Source organism: Tupaia chinensis, unplaced genomic scaffold, assembly GCF_000334495.1.
Source record: "Tupaia chinensis unplaced genomic scaffold, TupChi_1.0 Scaffold000360_1, whole genome shotgun sequence".
In the NCBI taxonomy this organism is placed as follows: domain Eukaryota; kingdom Metazoa; phylum Chordata; class Mammalia; order Scandentia; family Tupaiidae; genus Tupaia; species Tupaia belangeri.
Window position 1 is genome coordinate 2,528,401 of NW_006159856.1, and position 13,328 is coordinate 2,541,728.

General features: G+C 40.7%; 1 protein-coding gene across 2 annotated transcripts in view; it reads left to right on the forward strand.

Moving 5' to 3' along the window:
- The window catches only part of GRK4 (G protein-coupled receptor kinase 4), a 101,439-nt gene that overhangs the window by 19,132 nt on the left and 68,979 nt on the right, over positions 1-13,328 (forward strand). Inside the window, exons 3-4 of one of the 2 annotated variants that reach the window (XM_006152934.3) lie at positions 4,926-5,038; positions 6,825-6,902. In XM_006152934.3, the coding sequence (XP_006152996.1) occupies positions 4,926-5,038; positions 6,825-6,902 (191 nt within the window). The remainder of the gene's footprint in view (positions 1-4,925; positions 5,039-6,824; positions 6,903-13,328) is intronic. The other variant, XM_027773590.1, reaches the window with a different exon arrangement.

Genomic DNA, 13,328 nt, shown 5'->3' on the forward strand with positions numbered 1-13,328 from the left:
AAAAAAAAGCAAAACATACAGAAAACAAGAAATGGAAAATTATTTGCTGACAATAACATGTTTGTTGATGTGCTTGATTGAGACAATATATAGTGTACTCTGAATGGAAAATCTCATTTTGTATTCTGTAATGATGTACAGTGAATGAATGCAAATAAATTAATTAATTAAAAAAACACACCTTATTTCTTACTCTCTCTTGTCCTCCCACTCATGCACATGCATTTATAAGTAAATAAATAAAACATGATATATCTGTATAATGGAATACTTCACAGCTATAAAGAATGACAGTTATTGAGGCCAGCAGTTGGCTTGGTGGTTAAGGTACTGAATTCCCACATGGCCAGCCACGGTTTGAGTTCCAGACCTGGCTGCTTGCTTTCTCACTTCTCCTCTCTCTCTGTTTCTCTCTTTCTCTCTTGTCAAATTTAAAATAATAAATAAAAAAATAATTCTTAAAAAAAAAGAATGACAGTATATATAGGTGCTAAAATGAGCACAAGGGGTCAGATGTAGAACCATGTCTGTAAGGCAGTCATAATTTTTTTCTTTTGATATTGCCACAGGATGTGTGCACTCATTGGACAGATACAGAGAGAAGGAAGTGGGAAAGCACCTCCCATGGGTTATGGTCAAGTCACAATCCCTTCTTCACTTCTCCCTCCTTTTTAGACTCTAGGTACATGCACATACACACCTGGTGTGTTTCTCAAGCACTTGGTCTAACTGCACAGTTGGCCATGTGGGATCCAGTCCCCATATCAAGGCCAGCCAGTGACATGGTGGGTAAGGGAGCTGGATCCCACATGCAGACTGTGCGGTTCAAATCTGAGACTTGGCAGCTTGAGAAACATGCTAGGTGTGTGTGTGTGTGTGTGTGTGTGTGTGTGTGTGTGTGTGTTTGTGTGTGCCCAGAGTCCCAAAATGAGGGAGAAGTGGAGGAGAAGGGATTGCATCATGACCATTCCCCCATGGGGGTGTTTTCTCACTTTTTCTCTTTCTCTCTCTCTCATTCTGGCAAGTATATGCACCCTATAGCAACATTCTTTTAAAAAGTGTATATGTTTATGTATATATACATAGAGAGGGAAGGAAAGAGGGAGAATTTCTGGTTCAGAGGGCATATCCTTTTAAAATTTTAATGTTGCCAGATTACATTCTGAAAAGGCTGTATCAATTTACCTTCCTGGGTAAGTTGAGGCATGGTGGTAAAGGCAGCTGGATCCTACATGGGCAACTGTGCAGTCTGAGTCCCAGACCTGAGAGCTTGAAAAATATGTCATGTGCATATGTGTGTGTGACCAAAATCCAAGAAGGAGGTAGAAATGGAAAAGATTGCAGCATGACCATAGCCCATGAGGAAGTGCTCCCTGATCCCCCGTCTCCAGTGAGTGCATGCACCCTCTGACAAATTTAAAAAAAGAAAAAATAATAATTTACCTTCCTGTCAACAGGATATGACACCTTTTCTTTGCTTATGCGCTTGCTTTTTTTTTTTCCGTAAAAGAGATTTTTGCTATAGGGTATATGCACTCGCCGGAGAGACAGAGACAGAAAGTGAAAAATCATACCCCAGGGAGGGTGACCTTGCTGCAATCCCATATCTTCCATTCTCCTCTCGGGATCTTGGGCACGCATGCACATGCACTCGGCGTGAGTTTAAGCCACCAGGTCCAGGACTCACATCGCAATTGACTTTGTGGGAATCCAGTGATGTAACCATTATGCCATCTGCTGGTTCCCGCTAATATTGGTTTTTATCACTGTTTTTTTTATCCCTGCTAACTTGGAAAATTAGTAAAGTGGAGAGTGGTCTCCTATGTTAAATATGGATGGGTTGAGCATTTCCATTAGTTTTTTTTTTCAATTTTTCTTTTAAACTTTATTTCTTTTGAGAGAGCAAAAGAGAAAGGGAGGAACATTTTTGATGAGATCTCTCGGTTACAATTCTCCTGCCCCAGCCTCCCAGTTAGCCATGCACAGCCATGCCCAGTATGTTCACATTGGCCTGAGAACCAAATCTGGGTCTTGCATGAGGCTTCCAGCCTCTGCTCAGTGGTGGCACTATGTGTGCACCACTGTGGTTAGGCCTGAGCTTTTCTTTTCTTTTTTTTTTTTTTTAATTAAGGTTACCTATTTATTATTTTTCCCCCCATGAAATAAGGAAATAGAGACAGACAGATGCAGGCATCCCCAACAGGGTCTTCATACATAATCCTCCTAGTCTCAGTCAGCTAGGATCTCTGATATGTATGTGCACCTGGCATGCACAGGGACACCTGAGGATGCAAACCCAGAATCTACCCATATAGCCTCAGCATCATGAAGCATTGCATTACCGCTGCCACTATGACACCTGAGTACCTTTTTATATGCCAGGAAGTCATGTATATATCTTTCCTTGGCCCAACTAATATTTGAGTCATAGTGTTAAGGAACTTTTTCTGAACATAGCATAGAGAGGTTAGTATGGCAGTTTTAATCATTTGACATTTGTGTTATAATTAAGATGTTGTAAACTGCTCTTTGGGACTATTTATGCTATCAAATATATTCATAGAATCATAGAATTATGTTTTTATGTATTAGATCATTGGGAAAGTCCTGATGCACTTTTTTGAGTTTTGTTTGTTCGTTTGTTTGTTTTTGCTATAGGGCTTGTGCACTCGCTAGAAAGAAAGAGAGAGACAGAAAGTGAGAAATCACCCCCCATGGGGGATGGCCTTCTCCATTCTCCTCTCAGGATCTTGGACACGCATGCACACGTGCCCAGCGTGAGTTTAAGCCACCGGGTCTGGGACATGAACCACAGTCGACTATATGGGAGTCCAGTGACATAGCCATTACTCCAACTACTGGTCCCACCCTGATGCATTTTTGCATGGGAAAACAGAAAAATATGTCATGACTTTCCCGACCACCTAATATATTAGCATATGTTTCCTCAGTATAGTTCTAATTCTTTGGGGGTAGTTTTTCTGGTACATAGACTGTAGTTAGTTACATTAAATATGTCATTAGTTAACCTTTCAGCATCATCATTTATTTCCCTCAGTACCAAGCAGTACAAATACAGCGAGAAAGACACAGACATGATCTCTGCCTCCAAGGCTCTCTCTCTTTTTTTTCCCCCCCAAAAGATTTTTGCCATGGGCGCATGCGCTCGCCAGAAAGACAGAGAGAGACAGAGTGACAGAAAGCAAGAAATCACACTCTAGGGGGGATGGCCACGTTGCAATTCCTTCTACTCTATTTTCCTCTTGGGATCTTGGGCACACATGCACACGCGCCCGGCCTGAGTTTAAGCCACTGGGTCCAGGACTTGAATCGCGGTCGAATACATAGGAGTCCAGTGACATAGCCATTACGCTAACTGCTGGTCCCCCAAGGCTCTCTCTTAATGGAGACTGAGACAACATAAATAATCACAGAAACAAACAGAATTATAAGTGGTAGTAAGGGCTTCGAAGGACAAAGTGCAGACAGGCTACAGGGAGGAACTTAAGCTAGGTGGAGGTGAGACAGAGGGTCAGAGAAAGCTTCCTAAGGTAGGGGCCAGGCTAGGAGTACAGAGTATGAGGGTAAGAAAATAATTTTCTAGGCAGCACGGTTAAGAAGCACAGGGTCAAAAAAATAAATAAAGAAAGAAAGAAAGAAAGAAGCACAGGGTCCTCAGGGTGGGAAGGAGGTGGCAATTTCCAGAGACTTTAGAAAGCCCAGTCTTTCTGGAGGAAAGATGAAAGAAGAAAGCAGCGCTGGATGAGACAGAAGGAGATGGGCAGAGTTCTAGAACTCTGGTAGAGGTTTTTGTTTCCCAAGAGTTATGAAAAGTTAGCATTGCTTTTTTCTTTTTTAATTGTTGCCTTTGGGCTCATGTGCTCACCAAAGAGACTAGGAAGCTATAGAGCTTTGTTGGTGTTCTTTTTATAGGAAGATTACTTTGAGATTAAGAGAGGCAGGGAGCTTCTGATAAGCAACTCAGACTATTACTCGGAATCTGGTGGTCAGAGAAACCTGTCTGGTAACTGGTTACTGTATCGACAGGATTCTGTCGTTCTGTGGGCTCAGGACCAGAGCTTCTCTGCATTCAGGGTACCTGGGTTCCTTTCCTCCAGGAAGTGCCTTTCCCCTGATGGGAACCAGCGCTCTCTCTCCAACTGCATGTTGTCTCCATCTCTGCTTGCTCATGCCTAGGACACAGAGCAGCCTCTGTGGTATCAGAAAGTTAGAGGCTGGGTCTTCTGGCTTCTGCAAGAACAGGGCTTCTCATGGGAAGGCAGAAAGACAGCATGTACTACTACAGAGGCATTGCATTTTGTATACATTTCTGTGACTTGTGGTATTCTAGTCGCATGTGAAATTTAATGCTTGGAAAAGTGAAATCAGGAACCAGCAGTTAGCGTAATGGCTATGCCACTGGACTCCCACGTGGTTGAATGCGATTAGAGTCTTGGACTCGGCTTAAACTCACACCGGGCACATGTGCGTGCATGCCCAAGATCCCAAGAGGAGAAAGGAGGAGAAGGGATTGTGGCGTGGCCATCCCCCCGGTGGGTGATTTCTTGCTTTCTGATTCTCTGTCTCTCTCTGTCTTTTTGGCGAGCACACGCGCCCTATAGCAAAAACCTCCCCTCCCCCCCCGCAAAAAAAAAAGAAAAGTGAAATCATTAATAGAACTGTGATAAGGTAAAAATAAATAGATTTAAATATATATACCTTTATCTGTCTGTCTCTGCCTCTCTCTGTTTCTCCGGGTAGCACACATGCCCTAATGGCAAAATTCTCTCTAAAAAAAAAAATACTGCAAATATGGTTTTTGATTTTTATTGTATCAAGTGAAAACTGTAAGAAAGGTTCAGAACTGCACTTGGTGTATTGTAATGATCATATTTGTTTGCATCTTATCTCTTTTCTTCACCCAGAGAAGAATTATAGTAGCCTTTGTAATAAGCAGCCAATAGGAAGACTTCTCTTCAGACAATTCTGTGATGCGAATCCTAATCTTAAGACGTATATTGAATTTTTGGATGCAGTGGTAAGTGATTTATCTCAATGTTGAACTACCTCTGTAGTCTTGTGTTTTTGAAAACTAAGAAATTAGACCTTGGCAACCATACAGTAGTGGATAAACTAGTTATCTTGCTGTCATACTAGCTTCTTAGTATAGAAATCTCTGTAACAGAAAGTGGTATTTCAAATAGAATTACATCTCAGGTGTTGTAGAATCACATGACTTATTACATGACCTTGAAACACACTGTAATTTGTACAAAGGTTGACAGCTAATTAAGGTAATATGTAGTGGCATGATGTTTGGGGTGCTGGACTCCCAGACTGCCAATTGCAGTTCAAGTTCCAGTCCTGGCAGCTTGCTTTCTCACTTGTTCCCCCTTTTCTCAGTCTCTCTCTGGTGAGCTCTCCTCCCCTGTAACAATTATAAAATAATAATAATGATGATAAATTAAATAATTGTTTTTTTAAAAGGTAATATGTGGGCCAGCCCTTGGCATGGTGGTTAAGGGAACCAGATCTCACATGGCCCACCATAAAGTTTGACTGTCAGCCCTCATGACTTGAAAACCACACTGGATGAGAGCCAGCAGGTGGCATGGTGGTTAAGGCTCTAAATCCCACACAGCCAACTGCATGGTTAGAGCCTTGGCTTAAAGATCACGTTGGGTGCAAATACATGCATGCTCAAAATTCCAAGAGGAGAATGGAGTAGAAAGGATTGCAGAGTGGCCATCACCCTCTGTGGGATGATTTCAAACTTTCTCTATCTCTCTCTCTTTTTCTGGTGACCACACATGCCCTATAGCAAAAATCTAAAAAGAGGGGCCAGAAGGTATCATAGTGGTTAAGGCACTGGACACATGTCAGTGATGAGGTATGTTTTCTGCAAATATAACTAACTTACCTAAATAAAACACATGGCTGACTGTATTTTGAGTCCTAGACCTTGCAGCTTGAAACTCATGCTGGGCACATGTGTGTGCATGCCCAAAATCCCAGGAGGAGAATGGAGAAGAAAGGATTGCAGCATGGCCATCCCCCCGGGGGGTGATTTCTCACTTTCCCTCTCACTGGCTCTTTCTCTTCAGTGAGCATATATACCCTATGGCAAAGACTTAAAAGAAAATTTTAAAAGGGAGACCAACAGGTGGACTGGTAGTTAAGGCGCTGGACACTCCCACATGGCCAATCATGTTTTAAGTCCTGAACCTGGTGGCTTGCTTTCTTACTTTCCTTCTCTCTCTCTCTCTGGTCAAATTAAAATAAATGAATGAGTAAATAAAACTAAATTTAAAAAATAAAAAAGAAGAAAGAAAAATACATTGGATATGTGTGTATGCATGCCCAGAATCCACCCCCAGTCCCCCACCAGGGAGATTGGCCATGCCTCAAACCCTTCTCTGCCATTCTCCTCTCAGGATTTTGGGCACACACAAATATGTGCTTGGTGTGATTTTCAAGCCTTCCTTTTTCTACGTTAGCCTTTCCTACTTACATCAGCAAATGTGTGTTATTTTGGACTAGAATAGTCCAAACTATTTATTTTATCCCTTTTTATTCAACCACGCTTAATAGCACAGAGAATATTATGGAAAGCATCACCCTGCTGCTTTATTAACCTCCTTTAGCAAACCTTTCCCTAAGGAGCCCTCAGTTTCTCAGAGAAGAGTTGTAGATACTTGATCAGCAGAGCTGCCTTTTGGTTCTGGGGGTAACAAATGAATTCTGCATGTCAGGTAGTATGAAACATTATTTGTAAAGAAGCTTACTTAGCTAACATTTTTTTTTTCTCCCACATCTCCAATCAGGAAGAATATGAGGTTGCTGATGATGAGGATCAAAGAGATTGTGGATTATTGATCTTAGATAGATTTTTCAGTGATGAGGTATGTTTTCTGCAAAGATAAAGATTTGTAACTAACTTACCTAAATAATTTGAGTGTATAGCCATTTTTACATTGTTGGATAAGATTTAACAAATATGCTCAAAGCTTTAATTTCTCATAAGTATTCCGCTCCTGTGTTTTCATTTGATTGAATTAGATCTCTTAGAACATTGCTTCAAATAATTTTCTATGTTTCCTCAGACAGAATATAGAATTAGAGAATTTTATTTGCCTCTCTCAGACTAGAAATATTTTTTTCCTAAAAGCTTTAGTGGGTCTTAGTTTTTATGCCTTTTTCTCTTTCTTTCTTTCTTTTTTTTTTGGGAGGGGAGAGGTTTTTGCTATGGAGCGCGTGCACTCACCAAACAGAAAGCAAGAAATCACCCTCCGGGGGGATTGGCCATGACACAATCCCTTCTCCTCCATTTTCCTCTTGGGATCTTGGGCACACATGCACATGCGCCCGGTATGAGTTTAAGCCACCAGGTCCAGGACTCTTAACAGCAGTTGACTACATGGGAGTCCAATATAGCCATTATGCTAACAGTTGGTCCTAGTTTTTATGCTTTAAAAAAGTCTGTCTGTCTGTCTGTCTGTCTTTCTTTCTTTCTTTCTTTCTTTCTTTCTTCCTTCCTTCCTTCCTTCCTTCCTTCCTTCCTTCCTTTCTTTCTTTCTTTCTTTCTTTCTTTCTTTCTTTCTTTCTTGAGAGAGAAAAACAGAAGGATGGGCACCTCTAGTAGGGTCCTCTTACCATACTCCACACACGGTCTCAGTCTTCCCAGATCAGAGCACTGTGTCAGTACACCCAGTGTGCTTAGGGAGATCCCAGAACATGAACTGATATAGGCCCAATGGCTTTATTGCTGTGCTACCACTTGGCCTTTTTTATGTTTTTTTGACTTAGGAAGTTCTTGGAGTAAGTCAGTCACTGGAATTAGAGCTATAACTTGATCTCTTTTATGTAATTCCTGTTTGGTAGAATTTCAGAAGTCCCAGATTTGGGGCAGGCCCCTGTATTATAAGGTAGAAGGAGAACAGTAACCACAATAGCTAATATTTAGTACATTCTGCTCTAAGCCTTAATGCATGTAATTATTTATCACAATGAACCTATGTGGTAGATACTACTATTGTGTGTGTTTTATTTCTATTAATTTATTTGTTTATTTATTTATTTTCTAGAGGGTGCATGTTCTCGCTAGAGAGACAGAGAGAGAGGGAGGGAAAGTGAGAAAGCATTCCCCATGGGGGATAGCACTCTATAATCCCTTCTCCTCTATAATCCGTTTCTTCTTTTGGGATTTTGGGCATGCATGCACACATGCCCTGTGTGTTTACAATTTGCCAGGTTTGGAACTCAAGCTGCATAGTCAGCTAGGTGGAATCAAGCCACCTTAAACACAATACCACTAGCTGGCCTTATTATGGATATTTTCATATGATAATACTGAAAATGAGAGTAGTTAAGTAACTTACACAAGTTTACACAATAAGTGTAAAAGCCAGGAATCAAAAATGTAAAGATTGGATAAGAGAATAGTGGAGTTGGAACCAGTAGTTGGCATAATGGCTATGTTGCTGGACTCCCATGTAATTAACCACGGTTTGAGTCCTGGACCCGGTGGCTTAAACTCACATTGGGCACATGTGCATGCATGCCCAAGATCTCGAGAAGAGAATGGAGAAGGGAATCCCCGTTGGGGAGTGTGATTTCTCACTTTTTGTCTCTCTGTCTTTCTGGCGAGTGCACATGCCCTATAGCAAAAACCTCTCCAAAAAAAAAAAAAGGAGAAAAGAATAGTAGAGTAATGATGATGAATTCAGAATACATATATATATAGATAGATAGATAGATAGATAGATAGATAGATAGATATAGATATATATTAGAATTTTGCCATAGGCCATGTGCTCTGACTGGAGAGAGACACAGAGACACAGAGAGAGAAAGTGAGAAATTACGCCTCCCTGGAGGGATGGCCACAGCGCAATCCCTTCTCTTCCACTCTCCTCTCAGGATTTTGGGCATGAACACATTCATGCCTGGTATGAATGGTTTTAAACCTAGTTAACTAGAGATGGTAGGGATAACAAATTAGGAAAATTTCACTGTGCTAAAGATAGAATGCCACAGGGGAAGGCCAGTGGGACTGTCTTGCAGCACAGAGATTTACACATCACAATCTGAGTTTGCCTCCAAAGGTTGTGCCTATGGTAGCCTCCAGTCTCACAGGTCATTCTTCTCAAACACAGAGATTACAAAATCTGCATACTTGTAGATACTATAGGATGCATATGTGTAGAGCAGTTTTATTTACCTAGTTTTGTCTTTTTCATTAATCCCCTTTTCTTTCTTTCTCTGTCCTGAAGGAATATTCACATAGCCAGGGAGATCATCAAGAAGAAAGAGTTTAGAAACAGTCATGGATATAGCAAGTGTGGAAGAGGAAGGGAGGAACAATTATACATCTGTGAGTGGGTGTCTTAGTCCAGTCGTGCTGCTGTAACAGATACCTCAGGCTAGTGATTTACAGCAAACAGAAATTTACTAGCTCATAGTTCTGGAGGCTGGGAAGTCCATTTCAAGGTGCTACCATCTGGTGAGGCCCTTCTTGCTGAGTCATCACACAGAGGAAGGGCAGGGAGAGCACATGCACGCAAGACAGGGCAAACCTCCTCCCACAGTAATGGCGTCAGTCCATTCATGAGGGCAGAGTCCTCACGACCTAAGCACCTCTTTAAGGTCCTACTTCCCAACATCATCACAATGGCAGTCAAATTTCAACATGTGTTTTGAAGGCAAAAAAGCATAATACTTGGTATTAATGAGAGATGTTTATGCGCTGTCTAAAGATGGTGTAACTGGAAAATTAGTCGTTCTTTTTTTTTTTACCACAAACTGGGAAAACTTTGTCTTTGCTACATGGTTGTCCTACCTTTATGCTTTACTAAAAACAATCAAACAAAGGAAAAAACCCAAACAACAAAAAGAACATGATTGGGACCAGCAGATGTAATGGCTGTGTTGCTGGACTCCCATGTAGTCAACTGTGGTTCAAGTCCTGGACCGCGTAACTCAACACTCATACCAGGTGTGTGTGTGTGTGCATGTGCGCCCCAAATCCTGAGAGAATAATGGAGAAGGGATTGTGGCATGACCAGCCCCCTGGGGGGTGATTTCTCACTTTCTGTCTCTCTCTCTCCAGCGAGTTCACACACCCTATAGAAAAAATCTCTCTAAAACAAAAAACTCATTTATTCACATCACCATTGTAGTTTTCCCCTCTTCTTATATTTTCTTTAGAAACAACAACAAAAATTTTGTTCTTTTGCATACTTAAACAGAGAACTCATTGAGGGACCAGCAGATGGCATAATGGTTACATTACTGGACTCCACTCACTTGTGTTTCAAGTCCTGGACCAGGTGGCTTAAACTCATGCTGGGCACGTGTGCGTGCGTGCCCAAGATACCAAGAGGAGAATGGAGGAGAGGGGATTGCGGCATGGCCATCCCCCCTGTGGGGTGTGATTTCTCACTTCCTGTCTCTCTCTCTCTTTCTTTCTCTCTCGTGCGCGTGCATGTGTGCGTAAGTGCACCTACCCTATAGCAAAAATCTCTCTTAAAGGTAGGGGGAGAACTCATTGAAATCACTTAGTCAAATTTGAATAACCCAGGATATACAAAGTACCTAAAAGTAAGGCATTTGTGTGTATGTATTCATTCTTGCATTTATTTATCCTGTCTCTCAAGCATTCTCAGTTTATTTTTAGTTTTCCTTTCAGGATTTCCAAATATTAAAATTCAGCCACATTTGAATTTACAATTTAAGAGTCATGAACAAAACCCTGTGGAATTTCTCCAATTTCCCAAATCATTATTTGAAATCAGTGAATATGGACCATATTAATAGAATAAGGTATATCCATAACTACATGATCACTTTTTTTTTTTTTTTTTAGGTTTTTGCTATAGGGTGGGTGTGCTTGCCAGAGAAAGAGGGAAAAGTGAGAAATCACCCCTTATGGGGGATGGCCATGCCATAGTCTATTCTCTTCTCTGGATTTTTGTGCATGCACACACATGTACCTGGTATATTTTTCTAGCTGCTGTTTCTGGACTAATCACAGAGTCAGCTATGTGAGACCCAGCACCTCACTCACTTCACTACCTGCTGGCTCAGAAAAAACATTTGACAATATCCACAGCTCTTTATAGTAAAAACACTCAACAAACTAGAAATGGAATGGAACTTCTCTGCCTGATAAATGATATCCACAAAATATTCAAAGCTAACATCATGCTTAAATGCAAAAGACTGGAAACTTTCCTCTAAGATTAGGAGTAAGACAAGGTTTTCCACTCTTACTATTTCCACTTAACTGGAGTTTCAACTTGAGATTTCTAGCCAGGTTAATTAGGCAAGAAAAAGGAATAAAAGTTACTTAGATTGGCAAGGAAGAAATAAAATTATCTCTATTTACAGATAATATGATCATGTATATAGAAAATCCCAATGATAAGCACACACACACACATACATACTACTAGAACTAATAAATGAGTTAAGCAAGGTTCAGGAGACTAGGTCACTATGCATTATTTAATTGTATTTCTATACGAGAGCAAAAAAATAGGATTTCTATTGGAATTAATAATTAAATAGCCTTGGGACCAGCAGTTAGCATAATGGCTATGTCGCAGAACTCCCATGTAGTTGACTGCGGTGCGGTTCGAGTCCCGAACCAGGTGGCTTAAACTCACTCCAGGTGCGTGTACGTGCATGCCCAAGATCCCGAGAGGAGAATGGAGGAGAAGGGATTGCGGCATGACCATCCTCTCTGGGGGGGTGATTTCTCGCTTTCTGTCTCTCTGTCTCTCTCTCTCTTTCTGGAGAGCGTACACGCCCTATAGCAAAAACCTCTCCAAAAAAATTAAAAATAACAATAATAAATAAAATTAAATAATTATAAAAAAATAGAACCTTAATAGAATCAACCTGTATTTAGTTTCAAAAATGGTGATTTTTGGAGGGGAAATAGACTTCTAAGATACTGACCCTGTCTTCTAAGATTTTGGGGGTTTTTTCCTACTATCTCCAACACCTTGAGAATGTATACTTTTTGAGTAAATTAATGAGCAAACTCATTTTCTTCTTCTTTAATGTTGTAGGGCATGTTGGAGAATGAGAGTATTCCCCCCAAGGGGGGATAATCACACTACAGCTCTTTTTCCTCCATTTCTACATTTTGCCAGGATTTGCGGCATACACATACACCCAGCGTGTTTTTCAAGCTGCAGAGTTGGGAGTTGGACTGTGGTCATCCACATGGGATCTGGCTCCCAATGCACAGCATTTAGCCACTGTGCTATGGGGCCAGCCCCAGACTTGTTTTCTTAAATGGTAAAAGGAATAGGCCCATCTTAATGTTACTGTAGCCTTACTGCATAGAAAGAAACTGCATCCAAGCATCCAGAAGTGTGTGGTTAAAGTGTGGGTTTCTCACTTATTGCTGTAGGTCCACCAGCACTTTTTGTAATTTTCTGAAGCTCTTCCATCAGGGTTGTTGTGAGGATAAATTAGATCATGTGTGTGTGTGTTTGTGTGTGTGTGTGTGTGTATCTTTTTCTTTTTCTTTTTCTTTTTTTGAGAGAGATTTTTGCTATAGGACACGCGAGCTCACTCGAGAGACAGAAGGCGAGAAATCATCTCCTGGGAGATGGCCATGCCACAATCCCTTCTTTTCCATCTTCCTCTCAGGATTTTGGGCACACATGCACATGTACCTGGAGTGAGTTTCAAGCTGCCAGGTCTGGAACTTGAACTGTGGCTGACCATTTAGAAGTCCAGCACTTTAACCATTACGCCACTTGCTGGCTCCAACACAGCCATTTTTACCATCTCATTGAGCTCCATGTAGCAGAATTATTTTTAGATGGAAAGTGATTGGGTCAAAATAACGGAAATTAGATCCTAATTGAACGTAGCATATAGAATTTTTCTAAGAATGTAATATTTTTGTCAGTCATGTGATCACATGTTTTATTAAGGATTTTGACAGGAATGTTAGCAGTGATTAAGTAATCTTTGTTATGAATTCCTGAGACATATCTACAAATGTCAAGATTTAGAAAGAAAGAAAAGGTACTTGCCTGGAAGGAGTTAATGAAAGAACTACACTAAGTGTAATTGCAACATGCGTATCGTTTTACAGAAAACATTTTTTTCTGGAGGATTCTGAGAAACCATATGTAAAATTTAGACTGTTGTTTGGACACATGACCTAGGATTAATAAAGGGAACATATTTTTAGAAGACAGTGAAGTTGGAACTTTTCTTTTTCTAAAGTATTCCGTGTACCAATGATAAATAACAGCTGATTGATAGTAATATTTCAGAAGCATTTTCTATTTTGAAATGTTTAT